Raw genomic sequence first — 19,405 nt, 5'->3', positions numbered from 1 at the left:
TGAATTTAGGCAGCATATACATGTATAAATAAAACGAAGGAAGGAAATCTCTGGGGCTGGAGGGAAAATAGACAGCTGTGGCCTTTTTAAAACGGAACAACGTTTGGTGCTGATTATCTAAGCGAATTCCATCATCACTGAGAGAAGGGAATTCTGTACAAATTAAAACAGCAACTCAATGCTTTGCAGTTGCAATAGGTGTAGTATCTCCCATTGGCCAGTAGAGGGATCGGACATGATGGCAAAGAATGGGGTTGCGCGTCCTGTGAACGGGTCTTCCTTCTACCCTGGAGCGTAAGGGGCGCGTCAGTCTGGCTCCTGGGTGCTGCACGCCTTTGAGACGCCACTCTTGCAGTGTGCTGGCGGCTGCAGGCAAAAACCCGGCGCTTCTCTCCCATCAAGAACGCAACTGAGGTAAGATACCGGCATTGGGCTTTTCCTCACTTGAGAGAAAGGCAGTGCTGAAATTGTGAGTGGTGAGTAAAAGTAAACTATGGCAACAAGAATTTTTCGTACATCACTTGTCTGAATAACAGACCATAAGGCTGCTGCTCCCCTTAAGAAATGAGCTGCTAGAAATTCACCAGATAAAGACTTACTTATTACCTCTCCATGCTGCAGACAACTACACTAGTTGAATAGGCTGCCTGCCTCTCTGTTTTATCATTTTAAAGGGTGCAGGAATCCTGCGTGGCGGAAGAAAACAAATGGTAATCTGGATTAAATTCCAGTTGTTTTGTGTGCAGACTGCTGACTGCTTTTTAAACATGTCGCTGTCATTTAGATTTGCTTCTGTAGGATGGTGCATTGAATACTCTGGATTGGTTAGCTCAGAAAGGTATTTTCTTGTGCAAAAAAGATGCAATGATGGGAAAATATGTATGCTAGTTGCCTTCCAGCAGAACTGAAAACTGAAAAGCACCCAAGACACTGTGATTCAATAATTTAATCAAAAAAAGTTTGCAGAGGTTTTGCATGTCAAATTGTACCAAAAAGAAATATAAAGTATCTTTTACAAAAGCCTTTTTGTGAAAGATGCTTCTTCCAAAGTGTTGAGAAGATCTTGATCCAGAGCGTGTTATACTCCATTGTACTGCTTGTCTCCCCAGTCCACACTTCACCGTGTCCATTACAGATAAATTATTGTTGATTATACTGTATAGATAATGGAAATATATTGTTTTTTATTTAGCACTAAGAACGGTAAAACACTTCCTGCAGAAATTGATTTTACCAACACCTACATTAGCTCATACTTGTTTCTTGATTTTCTTCCAAGAGTTTAGAACTGTAAAATAGGTTTCCACCCCACCCCCTTTGACTTTATGGCTCCCTGGAATTCTGGCCTCCAAGGGGAGGATTTAATCCTGGGCGATTATTTGCTTCAGTTATACCCCACGTTCCCCCCAGAGGGAACCCAAACTGCTTTAGATCATTCTTCTCTCCTCCATTTTATCATGACAACAACAAGGTAAGGTAGTTTAGGCTGAGAATAAGAGACTGACCCAAGGTCACCCAGTAAGCTTCCATGGCAGCACTGGAATGCAAACCTGGGTCTTCCAGATCTTACTGTAATACTCTGACCACTACACAACACTGGTTCTCAGTTTTCAGGTACAGTGACAGAAATGCTCCTCCAAAATAGGCGCATGGTAGCTGCTGAATAGGTAAAGGTGCAAGCACCAAGTCATTACTGACCCACGGGGGAACACTGCATCACGACGTTTTCTTGGCAGACTTTTTGTTACGGGGTGGTTTGCCATTGCCTTCCCCAGTCATCTACACTTTACCCCCAGACAACTGGGTACTCATTTTACCGACCTCGGAAGGATGGAAGGCTGAGTCAACCTTGAGCCGGCTACCTGAACCCGGCCTACCAGGATCGAACTTGGGTCATGAGCAGAGCTTGGACTGCAGTACTGCAGCTTACCACTCTGCACCACGGGGCTTTTAGCTGCTGAATACCTGCTATTTTAATGCACTGACTTCCAAGCGAGTGGATCTTTTACCGCTAGCTGATGATGGCCACCTTTCAGCGAATCATGGAGTAAGTAAATTAAATGAGAGTACTAGGCCCTAAACCAGAGCTGGTTTACCCATGCACAATGCCTGATGAAATATCACTCAATGGCTTGTAGCTGAATGGGTGAGGAGCATCATACTTGAGTTGACTGCAAGTGCTATGAAAGTGTTTTCTATGCATTTGATTTGTGATAGCTATTATCATACTCAGCTGCATCAAGGTGGGTTTGGTGTGCAGACAACCTGAAGCATATAATGCCAATTTTTACAACAGCTTAATTATTATTTGAGAGCCAGTTTGGTATGGTGGTTAGAGTGATGGACCAGGTGGCATCAAAATGATCTCTTTTTTTTCTGAAATCCTCTGCTATGGGAACTGGAGTTGTGATGGAGTGCATGTTTTAAAAAGCCTGGAAGGGCTGTATACAGACAGCTACAGGACTATTAAGAGTTGATCCCTCACAGAATCAGAGAGCTTTGAGTGACAGGCTACTCCAAGAGATCTGATTGGGTAACATGAGCTGGAAAGAGGAGGGTGTTTTTTTTTCATTCCTAGCAGAGAGAGATCCAGTGTAAAGAGTTGAGAGATAGATTACTAACAAAGAGAGAGCAGTTTTAACACACAACAGGAGAACTGGGGACAGTTGGCCAGGAGGTTTGGGAACTAGGTGCAGACTCCCAAATGGGCCAACAAAAGGGAATAGATCTTCTGAGAGAGGAGATTTTCCCTACCCAGTTAAACAGGAAGGTAGCTCTGGAGAGTGAAGAGACCCTTAATCAGTTATGTTTGGAAACTGCTTGTGGAGACCTTCAGATTCAATTAACAACTGAAAGAAAGCACTGGTGTGTGAAGAGAGGGGGATTGGGGTACTAGAAAGTGTGTACCAGCATTCCTAACCCCAGAAGAGAAAGACAGTACTAAAAATATACTCAAGTGCTTGGGGAAAAATAAGGGAACTAATGCCTCAAAACATAAGCCTTTTAAGTATCTGTAAGAGCATAAGAATTGAAGTCTGCACATGTTCTGTTTTTACCTCAGATATATGTGTGTGTTGAATTACCTGATTTCACTGGACCTTTCCCCTCTAAAATAAACAAACTAGTTAGTTATTTTTGAATTTTAAAAATGCCTGTGGTACCATTTCCGCTGTTTAAGGACAAGGGAAGGTCATAGGAGTGAAAACCAAGCTTATACTGAAAGTAACTGACTACATTAGGGTTGTGCCTCCTTAGTGCCACTCAACAAATTAGAGTTCCTAGGGCTGAACTATTAGTTCCTAATGAGCAATCAATGTGTTTTCTGACTGATGCTCCGAGATGATCTGGAAGTTGGGACATGTATTTGAAGACAACTCCTGTGAGATCTCAACTTTCTTTAAAAAGGGAAGCTGATTCCATCCTCTTTGCTGCCCGCATTCTTAGAAAATAGAGATGGCTCCATTTCACATTACTTGGAGGGGTGTCAGAGGGCCTTGCCCTTTGACCTGAAAAAGGACAGAGGGCAAGCTCTTTGTGCATTCCCAGGGTCCTCTGATCTCAGTTTAAGAAATCTTGGTGTACAGTTTTATGTGATTGCTACTGCTGTTTTTAATGATCTGTTTTAATTATAGTATTTTTTTAAAAAAAACCTTGTTAGCCAACCCAGAGTTCTGTGAATCAATAGGGGGATATAAAAAGTAAATTAAAAATGCTATTAAAAATGCAGACTTTTTTGACTGATTCTTCCTTGCCTTACCAAATCAGTTTTCCCTGAGAGCTGTGGCAAGATTGTGTGTTAGAAATCAGTAGGCAAGAGAACTCTTTTGCATAGAGCAAAGTGCATTTATAATGGTAAACAAATAAAATTAATTCCAAAATAACAAGCTGGTTACGTGCAGCCGGACCTCTTTGCGGTTTGCCTGTAATTATCTGGATTGCTGACATTCAGACCAAGTTCTGGCACAGTATCAATGCAAGTCTTCAACATGGAAACAAGGAAAAGAACTGAGAAAATGAATACTGGTAAGGTTTTTATTTTGGTGTTCCCTGTGAGGTAATTCAGTTGAGAAATAGTGCAGGGCTACCTGGTGAAATAACAGTGTGATCCCAGTCAGAGTTACTTCAGTCTAAGCCCATCGACATCATAGGTTTAGACCGGAGTTAACTCTGCATAGGATTGTGTTGTTAACGTCTGAATGGATGTTTGAATACAGGTTTCTGCTATACCACACATACTATCTTGGAATGGAATGAGGATCCGTTGGTACACAGCTTCAGATACAAATTAAGAACACAATCTAGTCAAAAGGACGTGTACATGTGGTCCAGGTAAAAACTGTATTACTGTGCCACATTTGTATGTGGGTGGGAGGGTCAGGACTCTCTGTGCCAAACAGCTGTTTACCTTGAATCCAAGGGATTTTTTTCAGGGCTGCATATGTGTAGCTGTTTCTATAGCTATATCCCCCAACTGGATTGTCCTAATATTATTAAAAATTCAAAAATTAAACTGGTTAAATGAGCACTGTCTAAAAAAGTTTTAAATTATTGTGAATCCTGTTCTTTGGATCAACACAGAAACTGGCCACTTAGGGCCATATCACATTTTTTTTAGCATGAAAAGTGTGATACCCATTAGTAGATTTTAGCATGTAATGTTTGTTTAGGGTTTAATCGGGTATGTCATTTGTTTGACCAGGTGTGAATTTGATTACAGAGATGTGATGGTCATCATATGACAACCTGCATATGGAATTTAACATTTCCATGTCAGAAAAGATAGTGAAAGTATGAAGCTCTACCTAAGGAGCTGTGATATTGGTAGAGTGCAGAGCTTTTTTTCTGGGAAAAGAGGTGGTGGAACTCGGTGGGTTGCCCTTGGAGAAAATGGTCACATAGCTGGTGGCCCCACCCCCTGATCTCCAAACAGAGGGGAGTTTAGATTGCCCTCCGCGCCGCTCAGCGGTGCGGAGGGCAATCTAAACTCCCCTCTGTCTGGAGATCGGGGGTGGGGCCACCAGCCGTGTGACCATTTTCAAGAGATTCCGGAACTCCGTTCCACTGCATTCCAGCTGAAAAAAAGCCCTGGTAGAGTGGCTCTGTATTTCATGTGCTGTTTTTGTATGCTGTAGATTCCATCTATGTAGATCACATCATAATACTATAAATGCAGGCACAATCCCACTCATTTCCAGGTTTGTTTGTTTTACTCATGCTCTGTACTTCCATTCACTTGTCTTCACACGTGCATTGTAATTAAATTACAATTTAAAATAAAAAATCATAGACAGCATTCTCACTGATGCCAGCAGACTGACCATTTGTTTGTTTGTTTGCCACTCTGTTCTGTGGTTTCGGAGCATTCATCACTGCAAGGTTCAGAGGCTTGATCTTGGATATATTAAAGATTAAGCTACCAAAAAAGCAGTCAAGGGCATTTTTGTGCTAATGTTTTTGTAGCTTACAATAGCAACGCCATCAATACTTTGTCTTCTTTTCAAACATAGGAACTTATCCCGCATACTTGTAGTATAGCAGCACCTTTGTATTTATGGCAATACAGAGGCATTTCTTACAGGGTAGAGGATTTGGTACCCTATATCCCACATGCAGAAAGAGATCCTGTATCCCCAAGGTGTTTCAACCAACTCTCAGCAGAGTCTGTTTGCTTCTCTGTTTGTCTTTTCCAGCATCTAAACTACACTTTTTTTTACAGAGACAGTTGAGCTCTAGCAATGTTGCAAGGGCTTGCCTTGAACCTAGGCAGGTGGCCCAGGTCTGACCTGTTTTTTCTTCCCACATTTCCAGCAGCTGGGAAAGAGATTCCAGATACATTGGTGGTGCTTTGGGGGCTTGTCCCTCTTCCAGGTGGCTCTGGAAGCCAGTGATGGGTATAAGCCAAGACTGTCTCCTCCTCCCACACTGCCACTGGCTGTCATTGGATGTTTCACCCCAAGCCGCTGCTTGGGTCACTGGAGCAGTGAACTGGACCTGTCCGTTAATGGACCATTTCCATAATAATGTTTTTAGATGTCTGTGAGTTGGTCCATCTCCTTTTTCTGAAGCACTTCACTGGTGCAGAAAGGAGAGCTAACGCTGAGAAGAAAAAACAGGTTGTTTGGTTAAGCCTGTGACGTTTTGCCTGTGAAGAGAGCCTCCAAAGTCCTCATTCCTTAGGAAAAGAATTTCTCCATGCTGGGTTAAGGATTTTGCAGCACTAACAGCATACTGATCAAACATCTCCTCCTCTCTCTTCACTATGTCCAGGCTTGGAAACTCCAAGTGGTCCCATACTGCAGATTTCAAGCAGCGGCAACCTTTAAGATTTGGGTGAAAGTGAGAGACTAAAAAAATTAAGAGGGAGGTTAGGACCTTCCATTTCTCCTCAATCAATTTTTGAGTGCTTGCTGTTGTAACGCACTGCGGGCAGGTTAAGCATCCAGAATGTTTGTTTTCATACATTCCAGTGTGTTTCACTGTGATGTTTTGTAGCAAAAATGCCTGCAGTGTTGAAACTGTCAGTTTGAGACACAGAAACCAGTTTAAGATAAGAAAGGTTACTTGAACAGATTATGCTGTACTGTCTACACTGCAATGATTATAATGCATTCTGTTCTGACTGGAAAGTGTACTGCAGAATGTTTCCTTCCATCGCGACACACATTTTGCCTGAAGGGACTCTGTTCCACCTTATAATTGATTCATTTGAAATTTTGCCTGTCTTTCTCTCTTGGGATTGTTTTGGATCAAATTAACAGGCTAGTTAAAGAAGAATATTTTTGTCACTATTTAGGCATGGGACTGTACCTTTTTTTTTTGGCTTTTTAAAAAACTAATTATTTTATTATAAGTTTTATCCACATTTTAAAAAAGATAGATAGAAAAGGACCAACCTCCTCCTCCCCAACAACAACACAAAAAATCCCAATTTTGGGTATTAGTTTCAATGAAATTAAAAAGTCAAACTTAACTAGGACTAAGATATAAAACTCAAATGACTGAATGAGATGGGGGAAATGAAAAATCTAGCCTGAACCTCAGCTCTGAATTCAGGTGTGGGTTTTTTGGGTTTTTTGTTTTGTTTTCGAGATTTAATACTGCACACAAAAAGTTTGTGAGTGTGGAGGGTCAATCTTTCTTCAATTTTTTCATCCCACCTCTCTAGCCAATATATTTGTTTCCATCTCAAGGACAGGAAGAACTGTACCTTTTTGATTGTAAGCATTACTCAACAACTTTTGCAAATTAAATAGCTGGCTATGATGTATTGCATGAGTCAATGTAATTGTGGAATGCTGCACTGTAGTAGTTGTTCCTTAATCAAACTCTTACAAGCCAGAATAGCAAAACTCATGAGTTCTCTAGGGATATTTCTGTGTAATAATAGGCCAGACATTTTGTAAATCCATGTGAAATAGTTCACGACACTGTATATGCCAGCAACATCTGGGTGTGATGTTAGTTTCTCTCCTCCAGGACTGGTAAAAAATACTGACATGGTTTAAGTGAAAAATGCTCAAGGACAAACTGCATATATTTATTATGACAGCATGTAGTACATTCACCAATAGGGTCCACAGTACAGACATTGCAACTTTCCTATAGGCTGAATAAAACAGCTCCCATATTATATGTTTTTGAGACCTAGTTACATATATCCTTTTCCCACGGGTATGTTAGCACAATAGCCATACAGGGCACTGGCCTTGTAGAAGAACTGGATTAAATGTGCATGTCCTTTAAGAAGAAGACTGTGTCGTCAAGTTGCAACCAAGTCATGGTGATCCCGTCCTTGGGGCATTCTTGGCAAGAGACAAACAGAGGTGGATTGCCATTCCTTCCTCCACAACCCCAGTCTTCTTTGGTGGTCACCCATCCAAGTATTGACCATGGTCGACCCTGCTTATTTTCCAAGCTCAAATGAGCTCAAGTTAAGCAGGGCTATTCAGACTGCAGTTTCCTCCAAACACAGTCTTAAATGTATAGCAGGTAGAGCATGCATACACTTGTCCTAACTTGCATAACAACATTGCTAGATTGTAGTTATTACTGTCGTAATTTACCTTATCCTATTATCAGTGGAATTCCATATAAACAATTTTCTTGTATATAATGAGTTAGGATTTCAGGGGTGGAAAGTTAAAGTTGAGTACTTTACAAACCTGTTGATAAGGCAGAGGGGGTAAGGTTCTCTGTCCCCCAGAAGCAGCAATTTGGATTAAAGGAGAAAGGGGAATTGTGCTTCCATGCACAGCAGCCCTTCAGTGCGTGGAAGTTTTAGATGGGATCCAACACAAAAACCTGTTTCAAGTATCTGCACTGGTTCTATGATAGTATCTGCAAAAGATACCCTTCCTGTATTAATGTTTTTGCAATTATTGTGTAGAAGTGTTTTCTCTAGCTTTATACTGTTCCTCGGTCCAGCTATGCATGAAGCCTCCCTGCAGCAGAAGGAGCCTTCCTCTTGAGGAAGAGCCACTAGAGGAAGTTTCTGTTGGAATATATGTGTGTTGCAAGGTCTGAGATTCAGTCATTATGGGGTTAATGTGTTTACCTACCATGCTATTGTTTAGATTGACCTGGAAAGGGAACCTGGCTCAAAGCCAATAATCTGCAAGCCCGGGAAACTTGAGAGTGTTTGTAAACTGTTATTGGTCAACAGGTCAGGTGACTGTCCTTTCAGGGTCAAGAAGAAGGAGGAAGAAGAAGATTCTCCACTTCCATTATCCCAGCTCTTTGTTGTAAGCAGTAGTGAGAAAATGTAGCTCCAGGCTTTGTTGTTTTGTAGGCAACCTGTGACCCTTTTCCCTTTAGAAGTAAATGTTTTTTTAAAGCTAAACTCGTGTGCTGACTCTTTATTGATCCAAGATCCATTGCACCTATGATTTAAAGCTATTTTTAACCTTTTTTCCCCAACAGTTTCCACAGCTGAGTGGTAGGATGTAAACCAAACCATTAAATATGATTCTTATTGGGATGTTCAAATACTGAAAGATACAGTCAAATTAATTTTCCCCCTTCTGCATGCTTGTGTATTGAACTGGTGCCTCAGTACATGTATTTCATATTTTAAATGTATTTCTTCACAGATGGAAAAATGGCCTAGTCTGTTTCTGGTTTTGGAGGTGTTTTTTTCAACAGTCCTGAGCTACCCAAATGGAGAAATCGATATGGCTTGTGATTCGCTGTTACCCATGCATGGGAACTCTGCCCCACAGATCTCTCCACCACCATATGCCATCTTTGTCTCCAGCACTGCATTTAATCCAGGCGATGAGATCACAGGTAAATCCGCAATATAGAATCATTTGTTAAAAGTGACAGAAATATGGTAGGTCCCAGGCCATGGCTGACATGCATCCGGGTCCGATTTGACTGAAGTTTCTCAGAGAGGGACGGGTGTGTGTTCATCTACCAGCACCCTATTCCACCTCCTCTTCCCTCAGAGCTAAGCTACAGGACACAAATTTCATGAGGAGGAGCAGGAGGAAGGAGTTCCCTCTCGAGTGAAACTGACAGAGCCTTCCAGAGGCAAAGAGGAAATTAACAAATCCTCTGAGCAGCATCTCCCTGGCTCTGTAGAGAGGAGAAATTAACAAAGCCTTCCGATCTCTTGTAAAACTCAGCTTTCCAGCTAACATTGCGACTCTCCTCACATGCTCCTTCTCATGTAATTTGTCTCTTAAAGCTTGGCTCTCACTCTTCTGTGTTGGGAGGCAGAGCTGATACATTCTCCTTAGTACCTCAAGCCTTTAAAGGCCCTAGCCAGGCCCGGGTCATGCCAGGTGCCCTCCCCCTATCAAGAAGCTCTATGGAGGTGTGACCAAGCCCATGAAGGAGCAATAGCATCTTCTGAGCAACCTCTCATTTGCCATTCCTCTTTCAGATAGCCAATTCGCAGATGACTGGCTTTCAAAAGTCAGCTGTCCATGATTGGCTGACTAAATGGTCAGCCAGCCACCACTGATCTGCTGCCTGGTGTGTAGATCTTTACAGGGTGCATCCGTGTCCCACTGGGCCTGGTGGATGCTGAGCTTGACAGTGTGGGTTGCCAAGAAGGAAAGGGTGGTCTGGTATTGGTCCTGCTGCTCCCCAACAAAATGAAAGAGCTGTTGGTTTCAGTTAACAGCTCCGTCCAGCAATGTCTGTGTTTGCTAGGGCTGCCAGGTCCCCTGACTCCCCTGGTGGGAGATTGGGAGTCTGGCACTAATCTCGCTGTGTTTGTGTGTTTGTTTTTGCACACACGCTCCCGGCTTGTGCGATGATGTCATTTCCGGGAACTGACATTATATGCGGGTCAAAGGGCAGCCTGGGATCACTCCTGCGCTCACTAAGGGGCTGAATCAGCCTGCTACGAGGCATGATTCGGCCCAAAACGGGCCTGCTTCGTGATTCTGCCTGAATCAGGCTGCTGTGGGCATGGGAGCATGCTGCACCGCCTGGGGGTGTCCTGGGAAGCATGCTTCCCCCTGCCAGCCAAGTAAGTGGGGGCAGGGGGGAGGGTGGGAACAGGGAATCCCTGCCCCGGGCAGGGGAATGGCACCCCTGCTGTTTGCCCTATGTTCCAGTTTGACAAGGGCCAGGATCCAAAGAGCTATGGGCATGTACATATTTTTGCAAAGAGTGTGCATGTATATTTGTTTATTAAGAATCTGTTCTGGCTGCAGTCCCATGCACTACATCTCTGGAATTTTCTGAACCTCCAGAAACAGATTTGGCATGATGAGCTGCAATGGGAAGGGGTCTAGAAAACCCTGGCACAAAGTAAGAATGCTGCACGTAGCCTATAGGATCCCATCCAAGACTTGCAGTCAATAGTTCAATAAGATCACAATTTGGCCAACAAGATCACAAGGACTGGCAACCTGAAGGGCTGAAAGGTTCTTTATTTCTGTCTGCCGGAGAGTTTCCCGTTTCAGTCATTGTCCTCTGTTCAGAAAGGAGAAATCAAAGCAGCTTATTATCTTTTTTTCCGTGGTGAAACCAAATCTCTAGGTACCTTGGGTGAAACAATGGTTCTGTGCTTTGTGGTCCTTCAGCTGTTTTGGACATGGATCTTTTTCTGATACTCCCTGCATATTTTTATATATTCCAGAAGAAAGGCTGAAAGCACAGAATGACATGTTCTTGCCAAAACTAACCACCTGAAATTGATTTCAGTGGGAGAGCTAAACTTGTGCTTAAATGGCGCTTGTTACACATTTACTTCTGCAAGATCTCACGCTGCAGTGGAGTAGATTACTAATGCTATGTAACCATAACTTTCACATTATCTATTTTCTGTTATTATTACCAATCATAGCAAAATGGTTCAACTGACACTTTTTTTTTTAATTCAGTATCTCTAACAGCGATGAATGACTCCAGTTTTAAAGGATTTTTACTACGGGCCCAAACAATTGGAGGATACGTTGCAGTTGGTGCTTTTCGAATCATAACTCCTAACACCCAAGGCCTTGTGTGTAACAGCATTCAGGTATGTGATGATGCCTTATACAATACTTTTGTTACAGTTTTTGTCTTCCTAAAACAACCAAAGCCAGTGAGGTATCATGATTACTATGTCAGACAGGGAGCCTTTCTGCTCAGCACACTTTAAGCCAGCACTTCTGTGTATTCACGCCGATCAGCACTGAATCGGCTTGGGTTCCCGTTATTCTGCACTGCATGACCTCAAAGTGATTTGATGTCTGCTGATGGGTTCAGAAGTGTCTGTTTGAAACCACCTTTTGTGGGGGCTGGAGCCAACGTCATTTTTTTAAAAAAAATTGTGCATGCGTCATAACGTAGCAATGTTGGAGCCTATTCCCTCTCCCTGTCACTGTATTTGCTGATTGGGCTGTTCTGTGCCCACCGGAGAGGCAATTGGTGGTGGAGTTCTGGGGGAAAACATGTAGTTTTCTTGCTTGTACTAAGTAAACCCAAGAAGTGATTAGAGGGGAATGTCGATTGCCATCAGGGAATGAGATAGACATTGTGCTCAAAGGAGTCACAGTGATGCAATTCTACCATAATTTTTAAAAAAGGAGGGGAATAGATTATCAGTCTCTTCTTCTAATGCTAAAGAGGGGAAAAAACCCAAGTATGTGTGTGAATAGCCAGGGAGGGAGGGAGCATTTTGCACAGCAGTTTGAGAAATGAAGCAGCAGCCAGGAGGGAGGAAGCGAACGAAGCAGCAGCCTTTTAACTCTTTCCTGGCTTTTACAGCTGGGAGGGAGAAAGCAAATGAAAAAGCAGCCTTGTGAACCTTCCTTCTTTTTTAAAGCCAGGAGGGAGGAAGCGAATGGAGCAGCAGCCTTACAACCCTTACCTTGCTTTAATGAAAAAAATGGTGGAAAAGGAGTTCAGAGTTGAGAAGGGTGGAAGTGGTTACCGATGGGCGGCCAACTAATCAGCACCCATAGAAAAGAAAAGGATGGGGAAGAGATGCAGTTAGGGATTAAGAATTCCATACACACATAGGATGTATCAGCAGCAACTCAGTGGCGGCTTCAAGAAAAAGTCACCATATGTCCGCAGGGGAAAAACTTGAGGGAAAGATGAACAAAATTCGATTCTCCATCCCATGACTCCCTTGTGCATGTAGAACTCTGGAGATCATGGGAAGCAGAATGGAATCTGAACCACTGCAAAATGACTGTGCGGAAAGGACCTGGGACTAGAGAGTTGGATTTAAATCCTCAGTCAACCATGAGTCACCTTGGGCCACTACCTCTTTCCAGTCTTGTAGAACCTCCCAAGTTTGTCGAGATAAAATGAAAGTAGAGGGCAATGTATGTTTTTAGAGATCCCTGTGGTAAAAATATGGTTCACAGATCATAGAATCATAGGATTATAGAGTTGGAAGGAGCCATACAGACCATCTAGTCCAACCCCCTGCCCAGTGCAGGATCAGCCCAAAGCATCTCTAAAGCAGCCTAAAGATAAGATACTGCTGGCTAAAACTTCAGTCTAGGATCCAAAGAATAATTTCAGGTGTGCCCAAGGGTTTGAGTATGCCTGGTGGGCCTTTAAGAATTTTTTTTTCCTGTGAACAATGGACCCTTCCATATTAAACCACAAACAGCTTTTAAAAGTCTCCTCAGCTTCAAACTATATTTGATATATGGCACCTAACAGGGCAATCTTAAACTGATTTATTCCAGTCTTGCTCCATGTGGTCTGCTTTAAATAGAGTTGCCAATCTTGAGGTGGGGCATGGAGTTCTTCCAGAATTGCAGCTGATCTTCAGAGATCAGTTCCCTTGGAGGAGGTGACAGCGTCAAACATTGGACTCTAAGGTATCCCATGGAGTCAGGGAGAAACAGGCATCCTAGAGTGGTATCACACCCTCACTGAGCTCCTTCCTTACCCCAAACTCTGCTCTGTCCAGGCACCCACCCCTACCAGTTTGGTGTAGTGGTTAAGAGCATGGGACTCTAAACTGGAGAGCCAAATTTGATTCCCCACCCACTTCACAGGGTGTTTTGTTGTGGGGATAATAATAGCATATTTTGTAAACCACTCTGAGTGGGCATTAAGTTGTCCTGAAGGGCGATATATAAATTGAATGTTACTATTATTATCTCCATGATTTTTCCAAGCTGGAGTTGGCAACTCTGTCTTCACTAATGGCTCACTAGTTGAATACAAGAAATTATCTTTCTATGATTTTGGGGCCCAGCCATAGTCCATATGAGATTTATGATTACAGGGAAGAAATGGAAGGGTAGGGATGTGCACCTAGCATTTTGAGGGAAGAGATGTTAATGTTCATTCCTGTGTCTTCAGCCAAGCCTTGAGGCAGTCCTCCTCAGCCCCATTCTGGTTTATGAGTGTTACTGGAAGGCCATAAATGTCTACTGCTCTTCACCCAAAATGCCAACATTCGCTCTAGTCTTATGGAACAACCACGGAGTTTATCGCCATCTCAGAAGCAATGGGGCTTCTGAGAAATCACACTTCTGATAGAAATACTAGTAATGGGGTTACTTTGTTCCCAACATGAAAGCATTTCTCCATTTGAACCAACTCTTGCCTTGTGTTTTTAAATGCCTTTGTCACATATCTTGTATCTCGTATGTGGTAAAAATTTCCTTATCAGTTGGCAGGATTGTCTGGAAATTACCACCCTACACAAGAGTGAGTTTGCTTACCCTAGAAGAGCTTGATCATTAGTGTCAATCTGCCCAAGTGGAGATGAGAATTTTATTGCATATCAGATAATGTGAAGTAAAACTCTGTCTATACTAGATTATTGAAACTTTGTATGGATTAAATTTTGCAAAACAATATTCAGCATTTTAAATTTTTAGAATCTTCAAAATCGTGTTGTTTATTTTCCCCCTTTTAATTATAGAATTCTTCTGTGAGTCACACTGACCGGAAAAGCAAGCAAAAAATATCTGCAATTTGGGTTGCTCCTCCTGATCTGAAGCATGTAATCTTCAGGTAAGTCTTGTTTGTTTGTTTGTTTTATACAATGTAGTAGCCCTTTCAAATCTTCATTTTCTCAAAATTGCAATGTAACCTTGTTGTTGTTATAACATATTGGACCCTAGAAAACTATGTACAATTCTAATACTCTTCAGATTAGTACTTTCAATTAACCCATAGTTACAATTGTAAGTGATGGAACTGACTCCTTATTTTTTCCATGTCTTCAACACTTAGTCCATTCCAACATATTTTATTTTTGTTCCTTATGATAGGTACAAGGGGGCTTGCATTTTTATAAAAAAATATTTTGAATTTTTGAATAGCCCATAACTCTGCATACAGATGGACAATACTGTAACTCGCCCTGAGCTCGCTTGTGGGGAGGATGAGGTATAAATTAAATAACTAAATAATAACAATAACAATTATAATACAAGAGAAAAACTCCAACACTAACATACTTTGGTCTTAAAAATATGATATGGTATTATTGCATACAACACTTATTTGCATATTGGGGTTATGATAATTATAAAGGACTGAATCTTACAGTTATGTTCATAGTGGCAGGCTTGGTTGCCAGCTAAATAGATAGTACTGTGGCTTTTTTCATTGTCATTAGGAAGTACATTGAAATCAAAAAGCAAAAACCTAGTTGTATGCAGCTAGGGAGAGATGAGATCTCTTGAACTTGCAGGAAGTATACTGTTTGCGAATCATCATCCCTTCTGTATATTGTAAACTGCTATATGACACATCTAGCTCCAATAACCAGGGGGAGGGGGGTGCAGGGCAGTGGAGGGCATCAACAACTTGGTAGACAGCAATACAAAATTGACATGCTCTGTATGGTCTGGTAAATGATGAATGCCAGTATATAAAATGGAGATGAAATTTGCAAGAATATGATGTAGAACAACTGGTGGGAATAATCTGACCTGGCTAGAATACCTCTTACAACTGTGCTTCATGGTGAATTTCTTACCTCTGTACAGCGCAACAGTGCTTCATAATTTTACAGTCTTCTGGGCAGAGGTTCAAAGCCAAATTCTTGTATCTTCCAGTCTACCACTTTCAGTAAGTTTTTCATGTGATCCTGGTCACCTATTTATATCAATGTGTAATAACGTTCCACTTTTTGGGTTTAAAGTTTTGGATTGGAACCCACGAACCACAACCAGAAGGCCTCTGGGACCCCAAAAGTCTCTGGGACCCTCTAGAAGCCTCTGCTGAGGCTTGGGAGGAGGGGATACTCATGGACAAAATTTCACTTGTCAACAGGGAATGAAGCCACCCACTGTCACATTGCAGCCCTCATCCTACACCAGTGATGGTGAACCTTTTTGAGCCTGAGTGCCCAAACTGCAACACAAAACCAACTTATTTATTTCAAAGTGCCAGCACTGCAATTAAACCTGAATACTGAGGTTTTGGTTAAGAAAAAATGACTCATACAGTTGTTCCAACTAATTAACATCTCTCTCTCTCTCTCTCTCTCTCTCTCTCACTCACTCACTCAAGAGCCACGACTGAAAGTAAAGCAAGTTAAATCAAAGCAGCTTACTCTTCTTTAGAAAGCCAGTCCCAGCAGCCTTGCTGCTGCCTCCGCTTCCTGCTGCTAAAGAGATGGGCAGCAGGGAGGCAGCCTTGAGGAAAAGGAATCACGTGGGCCAAAACCCATGTGATCTCTGCTCAGAGCTACTAGAACTCCGTTGAAGGCGTTCCCCCTCCAAATGAGCTGTGGACCTAGCGATCGCCGACTTGGCTCGCGTGCCCACAGAGAGGGCTCTGCGTGCCAGTTGTGGCACACATGCCTTAGGTTCGCCATCGCTGTCCTACACAATATTTGTTCACCAAGGTGCCTGTAGGTAAAAAGGATTTCTTGTGTTTGCAGTTTGCAGAGCTAACCTTTTTTAAAGTAGCTTTTCAAGTCATGGTGGGTGACACAATTGTAGGGAGACGCAATGTTAGCCGGGAACTGTAATATAAAAAGGCAGAGCCTGCAGAGATCGTTCCTCAGAGGATTTGTTTCTTTCATCTTCACTTCCCAGAGGGCTCTGTTAATTTCACCTCTCCAGTCTAAAACTGTGTGGGGTCACAACCAGAGGGTAGCGAGAAATGGAAATGGGCTGGAGCTGCCTTCCAGAGCTGGCTTGGACCTGGAGAGGTTTTAATTGGCTGAAGTTTCCTTTCTGCCATTTCACAGCCCCTTCACATAGCTCCAGTGTATAGTGAAGCCTTTACCCTGCCACTGGTACTGTCTTTTTAAACTACCCTTCCCGGCTAACATTGCATCTACTGACATGTGTTCTTTATGTGTCAGATATCTTGTGTAGAGAGACTCTATGTCTATGGTAATATCCCTGTTTTTCCTGTATCTATGCCCTGTCTGATTTATATAGGCTATTCTTCATATCATTTGTATTCCAAAGATGGGGAAGGATGGTATAAGCAGAAATGATTATGTGAACCTACCATCATAGAATATCCTTTATCTCTTCCTTGATTGTCACATTTTTTTGGTGAAAACTTTAGAAAGAAATTCCTATCTTAATCCGTTTTGATGTTTCCCTCCTTCTTTCACAGGCTTTACCCAGTTTCCCACAGCGTTCTAGTCCCTCTGTAACAGTAAGTTTTTGATCTCTGCGTCTTGTTTTCCTTCTGTCCAAGCCCCTCTCTTTTATGTTAGGATTTACTTCCATGTGATTGTATAGAAGAAAACAATTATTGTAGTACGTAGATGACTTACAGAGCAGCATAATGGGGGAAATAACTTCCCCTGTGTGGTTTTCATGTGAGAAAACTGTGTTGGGGGGGGGAGCCAGGAGCCTGCCTTTCCCCCTCAGTGCCATTCCAAACCTGTTTGAGTTCTCCTTTTTAAAACAAGAAAATGAAGCAGTCCCCTGTAGCAGCCATGTGACTGTGGAGAACATGTTAAAAAGAGTGCATGCCCATGCAGGAAAATAATGTCTAGAGGTGCCCTGAGATACCCTCCAGGGGTTAAGTGACTTGAGCATTGCTGTAAATTCATCTAATGCCCAATATAAGGAAGAATATGGGTCTTTATGCATTCCAGTGTGCATGTGTGCATTGAATAAGTTCATACACCTTTTTAGTTTAACTTGTAAAGTGCATTTGTGTTGTACTTTAAGCAGATAATATAATCTCAAATAATGGGTAGGACTAATCTTTTTAGAAAAATAAAAGACCATGTAGCTAAGTTCACTGCTGACTTGAGGGGGTACTATTTTTTATTGCAGATGTCCTCAAAAGAAGTGTGTGGTGCACAGAAGTTCTGTTTCAGCAGCCCTGCAGGCTGTGATCCACGTGACTCGAACTGTTACTTTATGTCATCACAGGCATTGAAGAGTGGTGGTTTCAAATTTGAAATGAGTGGACTTTCAGATGGTTATGTAGCTATTGGCTTTTCCAATGATGCTATCATGGTGAGACAAATGTCACATTACAAAAACAGGGATATGTTTTTCTAATGTTCTAATATGTGGTAGAATAACTTAAATTCTATCTGTTCCTCAGAAATGCTAGCCAGGCAAACATGGCGATTATAACTGATCTATGACAGAAAAGGAGAAACTTAAAACATTATTTTTTTAAAGATCTGTGTTTAACCATGTTCTTAATCTGGTAGCTACTTTGGTCCTGATTAGACCAGAAGAGCGACATATAAATTTTATAAATAAAATAATAGTAGATTATTGTTTTTAACGGAATGTCACTCAAATGCGCGTTAGCTGGTTCAGATGTAATGGCAAACTAGGGTTTGACTTTATATGAATGACCTCATGTGAGTTCTTTCTTCCTTCTAGTTTACGTGCAGTTATTCAGAGTGTGTGTGTAAGGTGATGTCAAGGCAAGAGATGTTCAGAGGTGGTTTGCCATTGCCTTCCCCTGTATAGCAACCCTGGTCTTCTTTGATGGTTTCTCATCAAAGTACTAACCAGGGCTAACCCTGCTTAGCTTATTATTGCCCTGACTTGGATGGCCCATGTAGCCTGATCTCATCAGATCTCAGAAGCTAAGGCAGGGTCAGCCCAGGTAAGTATTTGGATGGGAAACTACCAAGAAAGGCCAGGATTGCTACAGAGGTAATGTCAGGCCTGGCTAGGAGATTCTCTCAGACTCTCCTCTTCATCCAACACTGTTGTATGAGTTAAAGGTCTTTATTTAGATAAAACTCCCTAGAAGTGCACTGATACATAGTAATTGCCTGGAGTGCTGAAGCAAAGTCTTCCCCAAGAGGTTATACCCCCAGTCCCCTCCCCCCAGTTCAAACAAGTCAGTTGAAGTCAGCGAAAGTCCTGAACAAGATGCAAAGCTGAATTTCCCAAGGTCGGTTCCCAGATGTTCCCAGCTGTACTGATAACACCACTCAGCAAAGCATAGCCAAGATACAGTGAAGGAAGAAAGCTACACTACAGGAAGAAAGCCCATCCCTCCCCAGTAGATATGCATTCACAGGGGGATTCCGCATGATCAATTTTGATTGGACTTTCTGAGCAGTCATGCCGCGGTGGAGTCCTACGAATCCACTTCTCCCCGATTCCACATTAGACTTTTGTTTCGCACATTTCATCGGCTCAAAGTCCATCATGTGGAATTTTTGACAGGATAAAAATCGATTCCTCATCGCTTTTTCCGGGGGAAGTGTCGAATGATGCACATCTTCATTTTTTTTAATTCCCCCCCTCAAAACGTTGCTACACATAAACATTTCATCAAACCAACACATTAGAAAAAAAATTTCTCACATAAACGTTGCATCAAATAAACATATTGGATAGGCCAGAGCACTTCCCGCCGATATTGTGGAAGAGTATTGGCTATTGACATTTGGAGGGAAAATTGTTACCAATGACCCCGCATCTATCTTTCCCGCTTTCTTCATGAGCAGTGTGGTTTAGTGATAGGTGTTGTGTTGAGGACGGTCTCTTTCTCCCTCCATGAAATGCCTAGACCACTAGTTGAA

General features: G+C 42.2%; 1 protein-coding gene across 1 annotated transcript in view; it reads left to right on the top strand.

Annotated features, from left to right (window-relative positions):
- The first annotated feature begins 365 nt into the window (after positions 1-365).
- Positions 366-19,405, top strand: part of LOC129329677 (putative ferric-chelate reductase 1) — a 39,867-nt gene continuing 20,827 nt past the window's right edge. Inside the window, exons 1-6 of the mRNA XM_054979218.1 lie at positions 366-414; positions 9,090-9,285; positions 11,340-11,476; positions 14,339-14,430; positions 15,414-15,495; positions 17,679-17,864. Of these exons, the coding sequence (XP_054835193.1) occupies positions 9,090-9,285; positions 11,340-11,476; positions 14,339-14,430; positions 15,414-15,495; positions 17,679-17,864 (693 nt within the window). The 5' untranslated portion in view covers positions 366-414. The remainder of the gene's footprint in view (positions 415-9,089; positions 9,286-11,339; positions 11,477-14,338; positions 14,431-15,413; positions 15,496-17,678; positions 17,865-19,405) is intronic.

Source organism: Eublepharis macularius, chromosome 5 (assembly GCF_028583425.1).
Source record: "Eublepharis macularius isolate TG4126 chromosome 5, MPM_Emac_v1.0, whole genome shotgun sequence".
Classification (NCBI taxonomy): domain Eukaryota; kingdom Metazoa; phylum Chordata; class Lepidosauria; order Squamata; family Eublepharidae; genus Eublepharis; species Eublepharis macularius.
This window is presented reverse-complemented; position numbering and strand designations above follow the sequence as displayed.